General features: G+C 45.8%; 1 protein-coding gene across 6 annotated transcripts in view; it reads left to right on the top strand.

The window, feature by feature from the left end:
* The window catches only part of STX8 (syntaxin 8), a 197844-nt gene that overhangs the window by 136349 nt on the left and 38425 nt on the right, over positions 1–23070 (top strand). For 4 of the 6 annotated variants that reach the window (XM_027974897.2, XM_015098646.3, XM_042255662.2 and 1 more), the window contains one exon: positions 8277–8418. The exons of the other annotated variants lie outside the window; for them this stretch is intronic. In XM_027974897.2, the coding sequence (XP_027830698.1) occupies positions 8277–8418 (142 nt within the window). The remainder of the gene's footprint in view (positions 1–8276; positions 8419–23070) is intronic. 6 annotated transcript variants of the gene reach the window in all.

Genomic DNA, 23070 nt, shown 5'->3' with positions numbered 1-23070 from the left:
TCTCTCTCTCTCACTCTCTCTCCCCACAGAACACAAGCTGTTTTCTGTTGTTCATTCCCATCTGCTGGCTCTCTAGGCCTTCAGCATTCAGTGTGGATAGCACATCCCCCAGAGCAGCTCATACGTGGCCCCTGGGAAGCTCATCAAAGTGCAGATTCTGATTCTGAGGGTCTGGAGTGGGGCTCCGGTCGCTGCGTGTCTGCCTCACTCCCAGAAAGCGTGGACGCTGCTGCTCCAAGGACCACCCACCAAGCAGGAGGGATCTAGAACAGCAGTTCCAGACAAATCAGAACCATCTGGAGAGGTTTTCTTTGTTTGTTTAATTCCCATTGTCTGGATTCCCCTTCCCTCTAAATTCTGATTTCATTGCTCTGGAATACAGAACATTGGGATTTTAAAGTTTTCCAGGTGATTCTGATGTTCACGTTGGGAACCTGGGCGACTGAAGTCTTCCCTGATTCCCCAGGTCTGGGCTGTGATGGACACACATGGTGCACAGGACCTCAGCCTCATGCCCACCATGTCCCTCTCCGAGGGGGCGTCTGTTCTGTGCTCTGGGGAACTGTGCAAGGTTTCCAGGATGTACAATAGACCTGGTCCCTGGGCTCAGAGCATCTACAGTATAGAAGGAGAACCATCACTCAGCATAGTGCCTGGGTGGAGGGTTTGGGGGGCACAGCAGGGAGGCTTAGTCGATGTTGATTGAATGAATGAAGAAGGAGGAAAGGGAAGGAAGAATGGAAGGAAGGATGGTGGGGGATGGATGCCTGATTTAAAATAGACATTTCATTATTCTGGATCCATCTCCCCGCCTCGCCATATCTAGCCATGACCTTGTAGGAATGAGTGGAAATGAATAAACAAGTGATTCTGAAGGGGAAAAACCTTGACAAGCAAGTATTATCATATATCCCTTTTCGCCCTCGTGCTCTTTGCACCAGGTATGGTCAATACCACTCAGAGTCCCCACTGAGGCACTTACAGCAGTGTTCTTCCTACTTCCTGACGCGGCAGTGTTGGGCCTATAGGTCTGTGAAGTCATGTTCGGCAGCTGGGTCTTTAACATCTCTTTGGTGACCACTTCCTGGTTTGCACTCAGCCTTCCCATCTCTGCAACATGCTGAATGCTCCGAGTGAAAAAGTCAGAAGGGTTTTGAAATGCTAGTGCACAGCTGTTGACAGGTACGAATCCCCATCAGCCTGGAATGTCACACCTGTTAAAAGTAATTGAGCGTCCTTGAGGATCAGCTCCTTTAAAACCCAGAAATGTGACACCGGGTTGCTTCCAGCCGAGAGAGAACACTTCCCCCAGACTTCAGCAGCAATTTTGTCTCAGTAAATTAGAAATCATCATAGGATTCCCCCCACCAACAATGTTTCTGTATAGCTTTAGGCGTGTGTGTCTAGGGGGGATATGTGTGTAAACGACACATCAGTTGGGTGCCTCCTCTCTTATGCTAAGTCACTTCAGCTGTGTTCAGCTCTTGCTACCCCATGAACTATATGTAGCCCGCCAGGCTCCTCTGTCCATGGGATTCTCCAGGCAAGAGTACTGGAGTGGGTTGCTAGTTAATCTTAATAATTTATTTTTTGAAACTCTTCAGGCACATTTAGCTCATTTACTAATATATTACTTTAAAAAATGCTTGTTGAAGGTTTCTTCTGATTTTAAATATAATAAATTTCCTGTAGCAAAATAGAGAACACTAATCGCAAAAGAACCCACCACCCATAATCAGTATTAACATTTTGGGTATATCTTTCTGGTCTTTTCCCTGTGCATGCATGTAATATGTCTACATGCATTACTTTTTAAAAACCATTTGGGATGATATTTTATATGCCACACAACTTGCTTTCTACTTCCTGGAGTCTGAAAGGTTTCTCTGTCTTTACAGCGAGCCCAAAACAATGACTCTGATGACTGTATAACTTTTTCAAAACCTGTGTATTACTATCTTTTTACATGACTTCCTGCTTTAAGCAAGAGTAAAAATTTCTAGCATTTATATTATTATATATTATCCTATTTATATTGTATTTATTATAAGATATACTTGGAATTTGGGAACCACAGGAAACAAATCTTTTTTTTTTTTTTTTGGTTGCAAGGCATGTGGAATCTTAGTTTCCCAACCAGGGGTCGAACCCATGCCCAGAAGTGCAGAGTCTTAATCACTGAATCTTTAAGGAAGTCCCAGGAAACAAACTCTCATATTCATTTTCAGTGGAGAAATACCACCCTGGAGGAAGATTTTCATTCCTTTGGAGACTGGCAGCTGAAAGCTTTTTAAAGATATTGTGTATTTTCCCAAAGGCAGGCAAAAAATATTACCACCTCATTCAGCAAGCGCATCTTGGGTTCTGGGTGCTGTACTGGGTGAAACAGGATAGTACTGTAGCCCTGGCCTCGAGGGAGCTTATGTGGCAGTTGGAGGGGTGGAGAAGACAGTGAATAGTCAACAGGCACATAGATGTCATAACTACCAGCTGTGACAGTCTAGACAGCCAGAAGGCCCTCTGGATCGAACAACTTTGAAAAAGCACCCAGTTTTGCATTACCTGGGGCTCCCCTGGTGGCTCAGCTGGTAAAGAATCTGCTTGCAATGCAGGAGACACAGGTTCGACTCCTGGGTTGGGAAGATCCCCTGGAAAAGAGGTAGGCTGCCCACTCCAGTATTCTGGCCTGCAGAATTCCATGGACTGTATAGTCCATGGGGTCACAAAGAGTCAAACACGACTGAGCGACTTTTTCTTCTGCATCACTTATTTTATTAATATCACTAAGATTGTCACCAGAGAGTGGCTTGGATAACGCAGGCACGTTTAGGTGTTATAATTTCTGGCAGACAAATGAAATCCAATACCATTGGCTCCACTGGAATGTGCCATAAACCAGTCTCCAGTTCCTCATCCACGTGGGCTCAGCGATATGTCACTGAAGATACAGAAGGAAAAACTAGAAGAGCTAGGGGAAGACAGCTGCAATTTTTGTTCTTCCCTTCTGTGAGCCTCATCCCCCTTCCATCATGGAGGATGCTGGTGAAGTTAACCAAAGCCAGCACCTTGAGCTGACGATGTATAACCAGTCCTCGTGGTCCATCGGTGCTTTGGATGAAGGAAGGACGATGCAGTTTCTGATTCTCAGTCACCCTCCCTGACTCCAGCCGAACCCGCATTCCAGTTCACCCTGTCCTCATTATGAAGCAGAAAAGACTGCCTAAGGCCTGGTTTATTTACCTAATAAACTGGCTGTTGTATGGCCTGGGAAATGCTAAAATTTTTCAGCCAAGAAATCCTAGTAACAAGCAAACAGAGGTCCAGCAGTCAGGTTTCTGAAGAAACAACAAAATGAAGGTCAGCTAATATGGCCATTATTCCCCTTCCTGGTGGTCATGACAGCGCTGGGGCTTATTTGAAGATCCCAGACTTCGAATCCTTGCTCGCATTGTTTGCTGCCCAAGTATTTCAGGCTGTGCCAACAGCTTCAGATATTAATGTATTCGAGAGATCAGTGAATGAAGAATTCCTCTGCACTTTTTTTTCCCTCTTTTTAATTTTTTTTTTTTCTCCCTTTGCCATACACTTTGTTTGGAGTGTTCTTTGTCTGCCAGACGTTGCCGGGCATTTCTAATGAGGAAGCAAAGAATTGCAGAAGGAAAAGGGCAAGGGGCGGTGGTTGGGGGGAGCAGTGTAGGGAGAAGAAAACAGGCGAGGAAACACAGGGCGTGTTTAGCACTTTAACCGTAAGGTGACGTTTTTACAAGCTAGTCAGGTGCGCGGGACACGCTGGGGACCAGAGTCCAGGATGCTGATGCAGAGAATGCGGTTCTGGGAACGGCCAACGCATTGCTTAGCTTCTCGCCACAATAAACGCACGTTTATTTTTAAGCACCATTTTCCCTGCAGGACAGCCGGCCTCAGTGCTGCTGTAAGTGTTCCTCTCAGCTTGCATGATTGCAGCCACCTCACTAACCCACCCTGGGCGGCCGCTACAAGGGGGGAAAAAATTAAAGCATTTCCTACTCCTGGTAACGTACTGCTGCAGGATAATTGGTGGCTGTTTGTGAAGAACATTATCACTGCAAAACCCAGAAAGGTCTGTCTGAGAGCTGGTTGCTGGGGCTAGGCAAAGTGGGGAGGGCTCTGAAAATCACATTTCTGCAAGGGCAATGAACTAGTAATTAATTTTTTAGCATCACTCAATCCTCGGACTCGTCCTTCCATGCTGTACGTACAGGGGGCTGGTTTTGCAGACTGTCCTTTGATACCACATGGAAATGTTAATGAGACGAAACCAGCTAAAGGGCTCTTTAGACAGCAGTGCTCAGGGGAAGGCCGAATGAAATGCAGACCCTCCGAGGGCTTCTCCTCCGCACAAGAAGTCCCTTTGTTTCTCGTCTTATAAACCAGAGGCATGTCTGAAATTGCAGGGAAAGTGAGAGGGGCCAGAGAGTGGGCGCCTGGGGCTCGGCTTTCTATGTTTTTTAAAAAGGGGAGGGGGAAACGATTCTCCGGTTATTCGCGCCCGAGTTTGGTAGGCAAGCGCAGGGTGTTTTTGAAGTTCCAAAGGAAGGTTCTCTGAAGATGTGAGCGGGATCTGTCTTTCACTTGGACTTAATTAAGAAACTTGCTGGCTTTGTCTGTAGGGGGCCCATTACGTGCAAGCTGAAGCCCCCTCTGAATAGGGGCTCAGCCTGGAAAGTGTATACATTCCACACCGCCTTTGTGTCGTGTTGCCAAACTGGAAGCAGAGGCAAGTGGGGACGGGGCTCTGCCAGAGGCCATCCCATGCTGCCCCCAGCGCCAAACAGAGCCACCACCAGTGCACAGGTGTCCCTTGGGGGCCTGGACCGAGTTGGACTTTTACAAGATGAATCTCGTAGACACACAGGTGGTCAGGAATTGGAGTCCTGCTTTGGTGCCCCATCACTGGCTGGAGAATGGACCCAGGGGGCACTCAGCGTCTTGGGAACGAGCGTTTGGTCTCTAAACCTGGGATGGTGGGAGCCCAGCTTCGGGCGCTGTCTCCCCCGCCCAGCTTGCTTTCCCCTCGCCACCCCCACCCTCACCCCCGGAAAACCCAGGGAGAAAGTTTGCCTGGTCACTGTTCTTGTAACCTTGAGAATAATTTCCCCCTGGTGGGCTACTGTGGCCTACCCTATTTAGAACAAAGTTGCTGAATGCTGGAGGATAAAGAACAGTGGGAAGGCTGTGAGCAGTGGTTAATCAGCTAATTCGCATTTCAAAAGACACTAATAAGAGGTGATCAATTCAAATAAAGCCCCGGGTATGAGTACTTTCCTCACCCTGCAAAGCCTGCCGAGCGGGGCTCTCAGCCCCTCCTGCTTCTCTCCCCTTGCCTGGCTCCTCCCTTCCCCTTTGATGCTGTCGGGACCTCCCAGGGTACCTGCGCCTCCCAGGGTACTGAGCCCGGCAGACCTTCACCTTCCTCTAGGCTGAGACCAGCTGCTCCCTGTAGACCCGGCCCTGGCCGTTGTTTGCCTGGACTCTCTGTTCCCCTACGCCACCCACCCCCGCACCTGTTCAGCTTGACGAGCCAGTGCCAGTCTTTTCTCTCCCAAATGCGTGGTAACTGTCTCTGTCTCTCCAGCTCTGCGACGTCCGACAGCCTCTGGTCACCTCTGTCCACTGCCACTGGCTTGGCTGTGATGAAAGCCTCCTCGTTAGTCTGGCATTAAGTGTCCTGCCCCTGGGACCCCCTTTGTGATGGCCTGAGTAGTCTGATGGGCCTCGAAGTGGCCCCACGACCTCTCTGTCCCTGCCACCTCTCTGCCCCTGCTCCACGCCTGCTATCCACACAGAGTCGGGTAGGCCGCGTCTTGAGCTTTTCCAGCAGGACTCCTCGTAATTGGGTCTTTCTGCAGTTCCAGGCTAATGGGCCTGTCCTGGAACTAATGTCACTCACCCAGTGACTGGAAAATCACCCCGCCAGCCAAGTGGCACTGTAGAAATAAAGCCGTAAATGCCAGCAATCAAGTGATTTTGTTCCAGCGAGTTCAGTTCAAGTGTTGGGAAATGAGCTTGTCAGAGCTTTCTTTCCGCCTCCTCTCCCAACCCTTAGCAAAAAGTAAAATATTGTCACCATTGATAGAACACGCCTGTAAAAGGGAGTGGGGTGAGGGCAGAGTCCTGGAGCATCCTTGACCCGGATGCAGAAGCCACATCACGTGTTCGACACATCTGGCTTTTTCTGCGGCCGTGATGTATGTGAAGCATCTTTTGAGTGTGGTCCTTGGTGTTCAGAGTCCCAGAGCACTTTAGCCCCACCATGCCCCAGGAACTCCACTGTTAGCCTAATTATGTACTCTGAAAGACATTCATCTTGCCGCTAGCAACATGGAATGTCCCTGAACTCCATTCCTGACAACCTGATGACAGTTGGGGATGTCCTCAAAAGCCCCCAGCTGACCGCTGACCTGGAGGGGAGAGGAGATGCCCAGTCTCCAGGTCTGTCACCCACGATAAAGGCCTTCTGCCTAGTGTACCCTCTGGCTATCAGAAGCATCTTTATCTGCATCTTATTTTGACCCAAATCATTCTGGACGGAGTCCCACTTTCAGAAGGAGTGTGGACCATGTGACCTGCCAGGTCCACTTCCACGTGGGCAGGCACCAGCACTCCAGTCACCACCAGGGGCTCATGGCCCAACAGGTTCTCCCTCGAGACAGAGGACTTCTTTGCTGTCTGTCAGCTGAAGGAGAATCAGGCTCCGTAACACAGTCCAGCTTTATATCAGAACAAGGTCTTGGCTATGAACAGAAAGCATCCCTGATTACTTGCGGGGGACTGCCCGTGAAGGGTTAAGTCTTGGGAGCTCCTCAGCATATATGCAGAGCCCTAGGACATGTTCCTAAGCTCCCTGTCCCGCCACCCTCAAGAATTTGTATAGCCCTTAAGACTCCAGGATGTCCAGTTCCTGCAACATGTCCTAGAAGATAGATTATCTTATTATGTATACAATGGTAAGGGTCTGGTGATTCTCTGTACACAACTGGTGATTGTATCCTGAGATTAAAAACAACCTTGTGAATGTCATAAGTCACGTACTTTATCCTATATATACTGCAGTACAATAAAGCAAGGTATCAGCCATTTTGGGCTGATCCTCTCAACCCCATCTTTTGTCTCTCTCTTATTTTTCTTAGCGGGGACGCTCCGTTCTCTCCCTGTGCAGGTGCGACTCTTGCTTGTGCTGGCCGCGGCAATTACTGAAGTACAGAAGAAAGGTGTTAGAAGGATATTGAGTGGTTTGAAAAATCACTCATGGAGAAGGCTGTAGAATCAAACTAGAACGTGGGGAGAAAACCACAGGTGGCTGGGTCATCTCCACAACCCCATCACAGAACCGTCTCATAGGACTTCTTATTGCCATGACTACTGGATGCTCTCCGGGCCCACCATCCGCTAACCCCACTGGTGCTGACCAGCAGAGGCTGTAGCCAGGAGAGGGCTGCCTCTGATGTCCCTAGAGAACCACTGTTGTCTGGCTTTGTGCTGGTGCTTGTGGGGAGGCAGGGGGTTGCCAGTGTTTGGCCCTTCTGGTCTTGCCTCCTACTAAGACTCATATAGCTAAGAATTCCTCCCTTGTTAAAGAGGAAAAAAAGGGTTCAGATGCTGAGCAGCTGAGAAACTAACTTGTTTCCACTTCAGACTTGCAGCTTACATGGGAAAAATGCATTAGGTGCATCCAATTCTTTTGCAACCCTGTGGATAGGGAAGCCTGGCAGGCGGCAGCCGTGTACTATAGCCAGCAGGCTTCTCTGTCCATGGGGTTCTCCAGGCAAGAATACTGGAATGGGTAGCCATTCCATTCTCCAGGGGATCTTCCTGACCCAGGGATCAGACCCCAGTCTCCTGCATTGCAGGCAGATTCTTTACCATCTGAGCCACCAGGGACGCCCACATGAGAGTTGCTTGCCAAAGATGGACGTCTTCTCCAAGACTCATCTCATTTGAGCCACGGAGCATTACCCAAGACGAACTATGTAATTTGTGAGGTCCAGTGAGAAATGAAAATGCAGGGCCCGTTGTTTAGAAATTATTAAGACTGTCATGATGGCGGCAGTGTAAGACTTCTAAGCATGGGACGCTGTGTCACTACTCAGGTGGCTTTTCCGGAACAGGGCCATGGGCTTATAGTTGGGTCCTGGGGCCCTCGCCAGGTCTTGTGAGTGGATTCCAGCAGGTCAGTGTTATTTCACTGTTTCCTGCCCACGATTTGAGGTGTGATTATGATTCCCCCCATTTTACAGATAGGGCAGATGGGGCTGGAGAACAGTGGAGCTGTGTATTCCAAGCTACGTCTTCTGACCCCGAAGCTCCCCTCTGTCTACACCATGTCACATCACGTACCCGGAGCTTACAGAGCAAGAGCTGTGTGATGCTCCCTGGAAGGTACGCTTTTGGGACATCTTCTCCAGAATTGTTAATGTTGTGGGAAAAAGACTCCACCTGCAATGCGTGAGACCTGGGTTCAGTCTCTGGGTTGGGAAGATCCCCTGGAGGAGAGCATGGCAACCTACTTCAGCATTCTTGCCTGGAAAATCCCCATGGACAGAGGAACCTGGCGGGCTACAGTCCATGGGGCTCACAAAGAGTCGGACACGACTGAGCAACTTAGCACACAAGTATGTATGTGTGTGTGTGAGACTGATGCCCTAGGACCTTGAGCAAGTCGTTTACTCAACTTCCCAGGGCTTCAGTTTTCTCATCTATGAAAATCCTTGGCCTTCTGTCATAAGATAGGGTCGATGCCTCTCTGCCCTGCTCACCAGGCAGGCACATCTCATTCTTGGGATCAGCGCACACTCTAGGGCCCACATGCATTCCCTCTCTTCCAGCTCCCCTTCTGCCACTTGCTCTGGCCTTCAGTGTCCCCCTGGGGTTCAACCCCTTGAATGTCCAGCTTGCGCTACCTGCCAGCTTCTACCCATACCACCCCAAGACCCCTTCTGTCTACACGATGTTCCGTATAGGCTTCCTGTGTTCACAGTCCTAATGACCAGGGTATCTTCCTGCTTCCTCTGCCTTCTCCTTTCTCTCCGGTGTTTATGTGTGTGTCCTTTCCCCCTCCTGGTTCCCAGAGAGCCCACCTCGGGCGGTGCCTTCTACAGAGCCGGGTCTATTAACCCCACCTGGCTTATTGATGTCTCTGGACTGTCTGATGTCTCTTGACTGTCTCTTTCTCCTTTTCTGTTTTTTTCCTACCCTTTTGTCAATTCTCTTGACACTATGTGAGATTAAGGCATTTTTAAAAATAAAATTTATTATATTTCTAAAACACAAGATTATTTGATGTATTTTTAATTTAAAAAATCATAGCTCTCAAACAAAATAGAGCTTTCTTTAAAAAGCTATTATTATGAATTTGTTTTTATTGTTATGTAGTCTTTAACTGATTATTTTTTCCCCTTAAAGATTTTTTTTTTTTTTTACTTTAAACCCAGGGAAGGAGAAATTTCCAAAGGTTATTAGTTCATTAGCTGTTAGAAGGAATAATTGATCTGTCAACTCAAAGGATTTATAAGGATTTGGCTCACAGGATTCATGAAAGCAGTGGCATACGTTTAAGTTCTGCCTCAAAAGAAAACATTTCAGAAGGGGCTTCTCTTACTTTCCTGGAGATAAAAATTAGCATCTCTGTAGTGATGAAAGGCCCCCAATTTTTTTTTTAAGAGTCTATCTTAAGGCGCTACAGCTGCGGCATGTGCACCCATACCTGAGATAATTGGATGCATATTTCAACCTAAAGGATGGATTATAAATAAATATTATAAAGTTTTGAGTTTCTTCTACTGTTTTTTTTTTTTTTTAACCCCTACTAAAAGGAATGGAACACAACTAACATTTCTTCAACCCCAAATGGGGTTTTGCTTTTGTTTTTTTTTTTTAAGCAAATGCACCCAAATTGGGTTTGGTTCACAAAGGAGAGCCTGACTGCAGAGCTAACAGACCCATCATTAGCCACCCCTGCCCTCTCAAATGGCCTGTCCATTCCCCTGCTCACAATATGGGCGAAGGCCGTAAACAAGGGATCCCAGAGCGCTCCGGACAAGAAACATACAATGGAGTGGGATAAATTTCGTTAGCATAAATAGCAGTCTCCAAGGGTGACTGGTGTGAATGGATTCCCGCTGTGAGGGTCTCTGTGCCTACGGAGGAGATCTGTGGCTTTAAGAGCTGTGGTCCCACCCCCTGGGCTGTGGAAGTGCTCAGCCGCCCCCGCTGGGCTTGGTCCGAAGGCCCCCTGTGGGCCTCCTCTTTCCTTTCAAGCTGTGAGTCCTAAGGAACTCTGTGACAGCTCCTCTTTCATTCTGCTGTGCAAATCCTTGAGCTGTTCCTAGTGCTTTCAAAAGGGAAATATAGGACATTTTACTTATTCTGTCCGCAAAGAGCATTGGAAGCCTGGTAAGACTCAGGATTATTCCGGCAGTAAGCCTGGCAGAGATCTTCCTCTTTGTGATGACTCGAAGTTCCCTAAGATGACCACTAACCCAGTTTATACCTCCTGCCTCCGTTACATCATGCCCTGTGGGCTGCCGTGTGTGTCTGAAGACGTGCTTCCTGCTGGCCAGCGTCTGGATACCCAGACAGGAACTATACCAGTAGAATTAGGTGCATCCAGGGGTACATGTCAAAGGTTAATTTCTTCGCAGCCATGAGCCAGAATATTCAGGTTCTAGAGTAAACCATTACTTTAGAAGAGTTAAACAGTGCATGTTCACTTTTCAAAACAAAACAGTGCCCTGATTCATCCATCCCGATCATGATCCCAAGAGTCAGTCACTTTGAACCGTTTTTGCTTGTTCTTCTTCAAGTGATTCCTTGAGTATTAAGACATCATTTTTTATTTCTAAACTTGAGACATTACCTATTGACTTCCTGGTCCGATCCATAGGGTTTCACTCGCTGGGTACTCAGCCTCTTTGTTTCTAAGATCGTGCTTTTTATTCCTCTGTGTATTACCATTGTAACTTTCAGTAATACTTAAATCTCGATCTCCAGTTCCATTGGTGGTTCACAGTACATTTGCCTCACGTTTTTTCCCCAACCTCTTCTCATCTCACAGCCCTTCACTTCTGTCAGGTGTTGAGAACTTGCATTCTGTTTTGACCACGATTAAGATTTCTAAACTGTGGTTGTTTCCAAGTTAAAAGCCAATAAGTAGCTTTCAGATTATTTTATCTGTGTGAATGCTGTGCGCTGAAAAACCAAGAGGTGCACTGTGGTTGATTATATGTCCATCTGTGTAATTCCTAACTCATAATCCCTGTGTTAGTCAAAGGAGAATGTTGAGATCTATTCTTTTTTTAAATTCCATCATTGGTTTAAAACCATGCCACATTTTGGTCTGCTAACATTTTTTTCAGATTTCTTTTTGTTGTTGTTGTTTTTATTTTTTAAATTCTTCTGATTGTTTTTTCTTTTCCTTGTTGTGAGAAGAAGCTTGTCTTTTTCACCATACCTGATATCTTTTGAATCCACTTCATTCTTCTAGAAGCCCATGAACTTCCTGTTTTCATTTGCTTATTCTAAATTACGTATTACTTATGCCATATAAAACTTACCCTGCCCTTTATATTTCTTGGATATTCTGATAAAATTGCCTTCGATTTTCCATATATTCATTGCCTTTATTTGTCTTGAAGTTTTGCTAAACTGAATCTCCCTTTTTTCCTGGAAACCTACATCCTCAAACCCTCAGGCTTTCTGTTCCAATCTGAGTGGGATTATGGCTCTGTAAACAGTATTTATTACTAAATCAACTGATATGCCAGTGCTCTATTTTCTATCACTCTTTTCCCCCCCAGATAACTGGTTATTCCCTTTTTTTCTTTTGTTCACTTTTCCATGCACTTGTGGATAATTCTTTCCAATATATCAACATGTCTTTAGAATGCCTCACAGTGCTAATTTCTCTGTGGGAAAATTCATCAGATAATCTCAGTGTTTTTATTTATCTTTAGGTTTGTTTGTTGTTTGCTTTTTGTTCATTGGTTTTCCTAGTAGTTTCCCTTCTAGACGGCTCTTCTTTAAGCTAGGTTATTTTGGGTCCCCTCCACCTGGGGTTTTGGACTGCTTGTCACCGTGGTATTCCTATTTGTTGTTGTACTGTGTGCTTATACTATTTCCCTGACCTCTCTTTCTCAAAAGTTTTAGTCCTTATTTTGCTGAACAACGTCCTTTCTAAGAAAAGGGGCAAGAATGGTATGCCTTATGAATTCTCACATGTAAAAATGCTTTATTCCATCTTCATGCTCAGTTGGTAGCTTGTCTGAGTATAGAGTTGTGAATTATAAATTACTTCAGATTTTGCTTTAATACCTAGTGTTGCTGATGACAAGTCCACCCAAACTGATCCTTGTTCTTTTGTTTGTGACCTGTTTTTATTTATCATTGACATGCTGCTGCTAAGTCATTTCAGTCGTGTCCGACTCTGTGCGACCCCATAGACGGCTGCCCACCAGGCTCCCCTGTCCTTGGGATTCTCCAGGCAAGAACACTGGAGTGGGTTGCCGTTTCCTTCTCCAATGCATGAAAGTGAAAAGTCAAAGTGAAGTTGCTCAGTCATGTCCGACCCTCCGCGGCCCCATGGACTGCAGCCTACCAGACTCCTCCGTCCATGGGATTTTCCAGGCAAGAGTACTGGAGTGGGGTGCCATTGCCTTCTCCAATCATTGACATACTGTTCGTTTATTATTCAGGAGCTTTTAGAATCTTTTATTGTTGCTGTCAGAACAACAGAACAATGCATCTGGTTGTGGGTCTTCTAATTTGTAGAAGCTCTTATTCTTGATTGTTCTTTATTTGTCGGATTCTGTTCCTGTTTTTATAGATGCGATATTTTCCCCAAGTCTCTTCAAGAATACTAGAGTGTTTCGTCATGTTGTATTTTATTTTTCAGTTCTCTTCTTTTATCGGAATTATCTCTGTATCCTCTATGGTCAGTTTTTCTATTTGTTTACTGATGCTTTCCTGGTCATGATACGGACTTTGCCTAACTGCTTTGATGAATCCTCGGGATGAGTGTGTATGCGTGAACCTGGAAGTAGAAAGGCTGTGGGAGCTCTGTGTATACAGACGGATCTGGTTGACTGATAGGCCTCATTGCCAGGTTGCAGAGGACCCGCTTCCCACCCCTCTCGATATGCCGCAGGCAGAGTACTCAGCTCTAGGACAGCAGCACCCACATTGGCTGCTCTAGTGCCCCAGGGAGCTTTTCCCAGTTTCCTTAGGGAAAACGCTCCTCATTTGTACATAGGTGTCAACACTGGGTTTTGGCTGCTTGGCAGGTGGGAAGGTTCATATAAAGATCTTCCGTGAGTCCTGTCCTCAGTTCCATTTCTCTCACACTCTTGCTTGGTGTCTCTCAGTCTGGAGCCTCCCAGGAACTGTGCTTATTATTATTAGCAAGAGTTGGCACCCTCTTCAGTGGTTTCTCAGCCACTGCTTCCTCCTCACTTTGCATAGTCAGCCCTTCCGCATTTGTCTTCTGTCCTCTAGAAATCAGGGGAAAGCTCTCTTTGACCAGAGCTTCCTCTTCAGTCCTGTTCATTGTGGTGGGCTGTGCCTCTTCTTTTATGCCTCTCTGCTTTATCTCCTCTTGAACAGTTTCTTTCAGTGCAAATCTGATCTTATGTCTGTTACTGCTATTCATCTGCCCAAATACTCACACAGAGATCTTAGTAGGTAGATGTCCTTAGTAAGCTAAAGTTCAGGGCCTGAGATTTAGGCCAGCAAGTATTCTTTGAGTGTATACTACAGTAGGGATTATGGGGTGCATAAAGATGTAAATGATACATTCCCAATCTCACAATCTAGTGGGAAGCCCATAGCTTAGGTAGAGCCAGGCCCAGAATTATGGGCATTTTTAGATGTTTGGTGTTTTGGTTGGAAGGAAACTCAAAGGCTTGCCAGGAACAAACCTGGCAATACTTCTCCAGGAATTGATACAGTGAAAAGCCACGTGACAGCTCATTCATTCTTCATAGATTTTAGGATTGTAAGGAACTGTACTAGAAGTTCACCAGATGCATACCCTGCCTCAAGGGGAAGTAGCATGTGGATCTAAATATTTCAGTAAAGGAGATAAGACGCATATCTAAGTATCTCTTCAATACAAGGCAAAATGAGATAAAAGGTATAAGAGGAATACAGGTAAAATGTTACAGGAATTTAGAGTGAAGAGGTGACTTCATGCAAGTGTGCATGTGGAATAAAGGAAATTAAAACAAACTCATTGAAAGACAGAAGACTTAGACAACCTGGATGAAGGGGAGGAGAGGGCATTACTCAGATGAGTCCAGGGTACAAGGAGAAATTTGTCTCGACTGGAGCCAGAATTTCCAAGATGCTCATCGTGTGTCATCATGAAGTGATACTCCTGCCTTAGAACATTGCTTCATAATTGAAGCATAGGTTTTCTCTGACCACTTGTTGCTCGGTTGAGGGTCTTTATGCTTCCACCAATTTTTATATCCAGAACCACAAAAATATAGCTCCCCCATTCCTGCCCTCCTGTTATTCCACCCAGGGAAGCCCATGCCACATGAAGTCAGCCTCTCCTTTCCAGCCTCCTCTGGCAGATAGTTTCTGGTTTCCTTTTTTAAGAATTTTTTCAATGTGGTCCATTTTTAAGTCCTTATTGAATTTGTTACAATATTGCTTCTCTGTTTTATGTCTTGTTTTTTTTTTTTTGTTTTTTGTTTTTTGTTTTTTGCTTGTGGGATCCAAGCTCCCTGACCAGGGATTGAACTCATGCCCCCTGCATTGAAAGACAGAGTCTTCACCATGATACCACCAGGGAAATCCCAGGCAGAGAGTTTTGATCGACTCCCTCACCACCCACTTCAGCCCCTCCTAACTATCCTCCCTGAATCACAGAGGTTGGAAAGTTACGAGGTACATTTCTGAGACCCCTTGCCTCTGAGATTCCACACCCTTCCTGGCTTCCATCTTATAGATGTGAAAAAGCAGTGAGGCCTCAGCGAAACCCTGCGAGACCGGGTCTTCTGGTGGGCATGGGGTTGGGCGCGTTCGGCTGTTGGCGAGGAGCCCAGCAGAGACCTAGGGCCAGTTCTTGCTGTCCTGTGTGTCACGGGGCTGGCTGCTGCAGCAGTCATGCCCAGCTGTCACCTTGCGTGGCGGCCCTCTTGGTCCCAGTTATGTATCCTCCAGATCTGGTTTTCGGCTTGTGCTGAAGATCTGGTGCTCCTTTTTTTTTTTAGCCCCCTTTGCCCGACCTAGCTAGAGTGACTGTTGTCATCAGCAGCTAAAACCCCATTGATACCATATGTTTTGACCTTCCAGCCACCCACCCTTGCTCCTTGAGGATTTGAGTGCTCAATCCCAGTTCTCTCTCACTCTGCTTCCTGCCATCCTGCAGTGGGGTGACCCATCTACCATTCTAGCTTCATCCTTTCTCCATCTCCCTGGCTACAGCCTGGCGTCTGTATATCCGGAGTTGAATCACCTGTAAAAGTTTCTCTGCCTCCTCTCATCCCTCTTCCCCACTCCACTCAGAGCGACCTTCAGCCTCACCATCCCTCTCTCTTCTGACATGTCAGTGAAGCTTCCTTTCCCTGTAAGCCCCAACCGAACGAGTATTCATCTCAGCCACGCTCCTGCCAGCACTCAAGTGTCTCACCCTTTGGACCTACCTGTGCATTTATTGTCTCTTAGGATAACCTTGAAAATGTTCCAGGCTGGTATAGGGTCCCACTGCATACTTATTACTAAGGATATCATATGAGTTAATGCCTAGAAAGTATGTACTATGTTCCTGGCGCTGTTCCAGGCACTTGATTAACAGTCCAAGGAGATGGGAACATGTAATGCCCACATTGTACAGATGAAGAAACTGAAGCACAGAAAGGTTGAATGATTTGCCCAAGGCCGCACAGCTAGTCAGTGGCTGAGCTGGGATTCCAACCATACCCTCTCTGCATTCCCTTAGTCTGTTTTAAAAGATGCCAAGCTACCTGTGCATCTTTATGTGGATATTAAGAACATTTTTTCTATGTAACCATAAATGTGATTAGTATCTCAATGCTATACCACAACCTGTGGTTTCTAAAAGCTGCATCCCATTAATATATATGCCAGCCCTTTTTTTTTTTAATGAAAAAATATCTTTTTTATCTCCCATGTTACTTCCTCACTGTGCATTCCAAATCTCAATTCTGTTGTGAAATCTGGTGTCATACTATCACAGATAAAACTTTCGGGCAGCTGCTGAATAGCTAGGGTGATGGATGTCCCATGCTACCCACTGAGTCCTCATCTTTCAGTATCAATCCTGTTACCCCCCAGTAGTGCATTCTCTTCTAAAGAAAGTCTGTCAACTAGGAAAGGATGTCAATGAGTACTTCTTTCCTCCACTGTCTTCCAGGATAAGTCTAGTGTAGTAGGATCATTCTTTGGCTTCAAAACTCAGACCATGGAGACTTGAACGCCGGCTCAAGTGCTGAGACCTGGGACAGGAGACTTAACCTCTCTAAGCTCCAGGCATTCCATCTATAAAAGTGAGGGTAGCCCTGTTGTAAATTACACTTGAACAGATCGCCCGGGTACACTACCCCCTCCCACCCCACCTCCGCCATCCAGACTTAATCCCAACAGATTACACTACACTCTCCTCCCCAAACAAGCACATAACCCATCACCACACCCATAACAACTCCAAAAATTTTAATAAATTAAAGAATTTATAGAAGGTTTCACACTGAGACAGAACAGGTTACAATGTAATTTGTACAAAGCAGATCTTTCCTTTAAATTAAAAAAAATTTTTTAAAGCGCTGCTTTGTCATCCACTACTCTGTCCCCAGAAGCACCCTCGGGCTTCATGGTCACCCTCCTGGCCCATCCTGGCCCAGGCAGGATCTCTGCAGGTCCTCTGCCCTGTCAGACAGGTGTGGGGAAGTGTAAATTCCTGGGAGTCAATGAGTATTCATTTAAAAGAGAAGCAGCAGAAGTATTTCACCCTGTTCAATTATTCCACACAAAGCTTGACTTAGAGAGTTCATGGTTCCTTGACTTGTTTCCAAGAGTGAAGATGAGCGAGTGCTCCACTCCGGTTTGGATGCCTCCGGTCGCCGCTGTGCTCCTCAAAGGGAAATGTCATGCCTGTTTATGCCGGCTGTTCACAGTTCAGTTACTGGAAGCAGAAAGTCAGCACTGATACTAACAGCCTCCACCGCCAAGTTCTCTTATTTAGATTTCGGTTATCAGAGCTCCCTGTAGGCTTGTCATTGGGTTGGTTTCTCCCTCCTGCCAGAGAAACAAGGGTTTGTTTTCTGCCTCCAGATCACTTGCATTTATTTCCATTCCTTTCCTGGACATTTTTTTTTCTCTCTCTCTGAAACATCATTTCAGGCTTTTCGTCAATTTGACCAATAATAGTCAACTTGATTATTGACTAGTGTGTGCTACAAGGAATACTTCCAACAGGGAAGATGTATTTTGTTGTAATAGGCCTGAACACGGCTATTGGTGGCTGTTAATCGTGTATGAAATAACTTGTATCTGCATGGAGTTTATGGGCTTCCCAGATGGCTCAGTGGTAAAGAGTCAGCCTGCCAAATGCAGGAGACACAGAGATGTGGGTTCAGTCCTTGGGTCAGGAAGATCCCCTGGAGTAGGAGATGGCAAACCCACTCCAATATTCTCCTGGAAAATTCCACGGACAGAGGAGCCTGGTGGGCTGCAGTCCATGGGGTCGCAGAGAGTCAGATATAACTGAACACACACAGCACATACAGAGTTTGTGGAGTTAATGCAAGGCGGTTAGGGAAGCCCCATATCTTCCTAGAGGAATAATTTTACTGGCATCAGTGTCTGTACCTCTACTATTTGAGGAAATTTTTTAAATCTTCAAAGTCTGATAACCTGCCCCCGCCCTGCACCTTTCCTTTCATTTGCTTCCTACAGGGTGAACCTCACCCATCAGAACTAAACAACTGTTTGGAAAGTTAAATGAAAATTCATCAGAGTCCGAGTGTTTATTGCGTCCCGAGAAGTTTCTTCATTGTAGATCATCCAGGATCCAGTAATGAATGTGTACTGTCAGGGGCCAGGGATTTTGAGGGATGAATTTCCCAGGGTTTAATCATTTCATAAGGCCTCTGAGTGTGACTTTTTCCCCAATAATCTACTTATCTCAGTAATTTACCCCTCCTACTGCCTTGCAAGGAAAATGAGTCTCCCAGGTTGTTTGCATGATAAGTAGCTGGGAATTGTGCGAGCCTTTCAACAAGCAGCCCTGAGTTAATTGTAGCAGCCTGAGCTAATGGTTTCCCATGTTAGTTGGCAGGTTAAGTGAAGAAGAGGGCTTGAAAACACCCTTTATCACAAGTACCACGCATTTGAAAAGCTGCAATCTTAAAAAATGTTTGCTTCGTGGAAGATATTTTTCCCTTGCAGCATAAATGGGTGAGAAAAATGTCCTTCCAAAGATAGGACTAGCCGTTTTGCAAATAGCTCTGGATGTGGGCTCCCTGGAGGGGTTGGGAGGCTTTTGTTTTTGTTTCTCCAATGGATCATGCTAATTTACCCCCACCTCCTCTTCTTTTTTCAGTCAAGTCAGAAATTGAAGAATAACCTTGTTCACTGCAGGAAAAATCACTTGAAAAAAGAATACACTTCCTAATACTTTCTGGTTGTACTTTTTAAGGTATATTTCACATGCATCCTTGACGTTGTTAGTACAGTCACACACCATCCAGCAGGGACAAAATGGATTTTCTATTCAGGGAAAAAGTTGGAATACAGTTTGCTTTGAGAGGAGGGGGCCAGGGGACATTCTGCTGGGTGTCCTCTGAAGGCAGAGGGGGGCTGCGTGCCCTTGTCGACTGAAGAGAGGCCCTGGAAGAGGGAAGAACCAGAAGCTCCCGCCCTGCTTGGCCAGCGCCCTCCCATCCTTCAGATCTCCAGCTCACTCATCCTTCTTCCTCTAGGAAGCCCTTCCTAATCCCCAGGCTGCGGCGTCTCATGTGCTCTTCCATCTTTCTTTTATTTTCACAGTTGTTCTTTAGTCACTCAGTCGTGTCTGACTCTTCGCAGCCCCATGGACTGTAGCCTTCCAGGCCCCTCTGCCCATGGGATTTTCCAGGCAAGAATACTGGAGTCGCTTGCCATTTCCTCCTCCAGGGGATCTTCCGAACCCAAGGATCAAATCCTGTATTGGCAGGTGCATTCTTTACCATCGAGCCACCAGGGAAGCCCATTGCTGTAATTGCACTTTTTTTTTTTTTTTTGGTATGGTCTTTTTCTCCTCAAAGTTGTACCTCCTATGTGTACATAAGGATCCTGTCTGTCTTTCACATACCATTTTACGCTCAGTATCTAAATTCTCAAAAAATATTTCCTGCGTGAATGGCTGGATGAATGAGAGTACAGTCAGAGATACTTCAGTGAACACCATTAAGGTGAATTCACAGGTTAACTGATGACCGTGCGGGAAGAATTTAAGAGACTTGTTAAGAGGAAGAGAGAAAGGAAGAAAAGAGTCGCAAACCTCAAAAGCAGAGGGATACTTGGGAACAAAAAAAAGAATGTGTATGTGACATTCCCTGAATAAAATGACCTTGGGATATGAAAAGGAGGAAAGAACAAATGTGAGTGGTCTAAGAAGCAGATGACTGAGTGGATCAGCCAGGTTTCCAGCGTAAAATAGATGGCATGTTCATCCGGGTGATTTCCAGGGGGTGTGGGCAGGGATGTGGGCCCAGCTAAGAGGTGCTGGGGCACCAGGGATCAGCCACAGTGGGAAACTATTACTCACTCCTGTCAACTCCCATCCCAAAGGAGCACAAGGGGAAAAAACAGTGTTTCTGAAGCTGACTTAGAGCTAGAACCAGAGAAGAGGGCAGCAGACAGGACGTGTGGATATATAAGGGGGTACAAAACCGCACTGCTGACACGGGAACAGATAAACCAGCCTGTCGCTCTCCTGACCTGGCATCCAGCCAGTACCTTCATCGGCCAACCCAACAGGAAGCTAGCAGGCAGGAGAGCCCAGGTGATGGAGTGTGCGGAGATCAGCCACCTGTATCCCCAATCCAGAGTGCAGAGAAGAGGGGGAGAAAGATCGAGAGAAGCAAGCGGAAAATAACCAGCCCAGAGAGAGAATTGAGACTCATGGTTTCTTTGTTCATTTTGTTGGAATGGTAAGGATCTGTGTAAGTACGTAATTGAGGCTTCCCTGGTGGCTCAGTGGTAAAGAATCCACTGGCCACTGCAGAGATGGGAGTTCGATCCCTGGGTCAGGAAGATCCCCCGGAAGAGGAAATGGCAACCCACTCCAGTGTTCTTGCCTGGGAAATCCCACGGACAGAGGAGCCTGATGGACTACATACAGTCCACGGGGTTGCAAAGAGTCGGACACACACAACTGAGCAACTAAACAACAACAGAGTATGTGATTATATACTGTAGTGATACTGATTATTGAAGACTGGCAAATGAGTTGTTTTTAAAAGGCCAGTTTTTCCAAATACCTACCTGTAACTTTACTTTTTAGCTTTCCAATTTACTTTTTCTTTTGAATATATATTTTGATGAACAAGATGTACTCTGGAAATTTCATTCCCCTCCTGTCTGCTTCACTTCCTCCTTCCCCACTTAGTAACCACTTTTACCAAGCTTCTTATGTCTTCCCCTAGTGTATCTTTCTTGCAGATTCAAGCAAATATGCATGTGTGTGTGTGTGTGATATCCCTACCCCCCTTCATACTGTCTCCTGCACTGAGCACATGTGTTATTGTAGGTGTCGATGGGGGTGTGATATAGCTGTAGGACAGACTCCCACATGTGGCAGTTTTGATCAGTTTGGCCAGATTGCCCTCTGTAGGGCTTAGTCCTTCCGTTGGTATTGTATGAAAACTTCTCCGCAGCCTTGCTGAAAGTGTGTTGCTCAGCTTTTGGAATTTTGCCAATCTGATAGATTGGGGTGGGGGGGAATTCATTGCATTAGGGTGAACCAAGTGAAACTGCAACGTGTTTTGATCAGTAACATGATTCTCAAAGCTCCTAGGACTCTTTCCCTTTGGACTGCAGGGTTCAGTTATTCAGAGCATGCACTGAACAAGTATAAACCTCAAGGCTTGTCGTTCATAGGCAGTCATCATAGATCTATTGAGGACAGCAGATTTATGGTGTGTTGTCATAGGAAGGAGCACTTGTTTCTAGCACACACAAAGTCACTATTCGGGTTAGTGGTGGGGTTATATCCCCCACTCCTTCATCTCTGCTTCATCTTTCCTGCCTCAGACTGGCTTTGTCTCCCTGGTGGAGAACACGACCGCTGGCAGCCTCACATTCAGGTCCCCCTTGCTCTGCGGAAGGGTTTCTTCTTGAGAACAGTGAGGAAAGTCATAGGGAGGTCTTCTTTCTGACCTGGCTGGAATCTTGTATCTATCCCAAAACATGGGTTATTATGTTCAGCTTAGCCTGTGGTCCAGGACACAGGCTGGCTGTTTCCTCTGAAGAGTGTGGAGGTTGGTTGGGGTGACAATTGCTAGGCAGGAAAAATTATAGCTACCGACAGGGAAGATTCGATGAAGTGTAGGAATATGCTATAGTCCCAGATCGGCTGGCTTCAGTTAAATTGCAGAGATGTAACTTTTTCGCCAAGTTGATATATAAATTTCACATAATCTGATTCAGAATTCCAAAGGGAGTTTTGTGGGGCTACTTGACATCATGATTTTAAAGTTCATCTGGAAAAACAGACATACGGGTGAGAATAGCTAGGAAAAAGTTTGCCCAATGAAAAGGAATCAGCTTAATTGATACTATTTTCATCAGTATTATTTTATCATCTATCCTGGGCTTAAAATATGATCCAGTGTTGACACCAAAATTTTTAAGCTTTCCTCCCTGAACAATTTTTATATAACCCAAGGAACTCTGAATTAGGTATCCAGAGATCTAATATCTGATAGTCTTACATCACTCAAATTATTCTGTGTATCCGCTGTGCGCAAGATGCTGTAGAGTTACATTGGATGCAGAAGGCATACTCCCTTCCCATCCGTCACTCCTTCTATGTTAGTCTTTTCCAGCCAAAGATGGGTAACATTTTGTCATTCCTACATATGATTCAGGGAATACGTTTGCCAAAATGAAAAGAGCAGAAAGAAATGCAAAAGATCCAAGCTGCAATTACACAGATACAAAAAATCTTGGCAGGGATTCCCCTGGTGGTCCAGTGTCTAAGATTCCATGCTCCCAATGCAGAGAGCCTGGGCTGGATCCCTGGTCAGGGAATTAGATCCTGCATGCCTCAGCTGAAGATTGCGTGCCCACACCTAAGACCTGGTGCAGCTAACTAAATAGAAATAAAAATATTTAATTAAAAAAAGCTTCTTTGGTTGGTGACGAGCTCTAGCTCCTGCACACTGTTGAGGGGGATGGTGGATAACATGCATTTTAAACATAAGGATATTTGTGGAATAGCAGTAAGAAAATTGCAGTTGTGCAGAATTTTCCAAAATGCCGGAGCTGACTTGAGCAGGAAAGCATGCATTGACTGCCCTAGCCAAAGGAGGGACAAAGGAGGGGAGAGGAAACATCGGTTCAAAGAATGTTTGCCTGGGAAATAAATGCCGGTCAGAAAAACTGACATTTGTGATTCTGTTTTGCGTTTACAAATGGCGCTCTTCTTGGGAAAGTAAACCCATGATTGAAAAAGAAAGCGGATGTGTAATGCATGAAAATGCCTTTGTAAATACACGTCAGGTCTCATTTCTTTGGCTTTTGAAGCAATTGGGGGCTTTTCAACTCTGGAAATTTGTTTAAAAAAAAAAATTGGCAGGATAAATGTTTGTCTTCTGTGATGTATGTTCATACCATACCCAGGTTCAAAGTTCTAAACGAGATAACCGCTTCGGGTTCTCTTCATCTCCAGGTGTTGGCAACGTTAATTGATGGAGACAAACCTGAACTTAGAAGTAAAGGAGTTTACATTACATTCAGAGAAACAGAGAACTTGAAAGGAGGGCTTCTAGAAAGAAGTTACCATGCTCCACTGACTGGAAGCACAAG

Source organism: Ovis aries, chromosome 11 (assembly GCF_016772045.2).
Source record: "Ovis aries strain OAR_USU_Benz2616 breed Rambouillet chromosome 11, ARS-UI_Ramb_v3.0, whole genome shotgun sequence".
NCBI classification, from domain to species: domain Eukaryota; kingdom Metazoa; phylum Chordata; class Mammalia; order Artiodactyla; family Bovidae; genus Ovis; species Ovis aries.
This window is presented reverse-complemented; position numbering and strand designations above follow the sequence as displayed.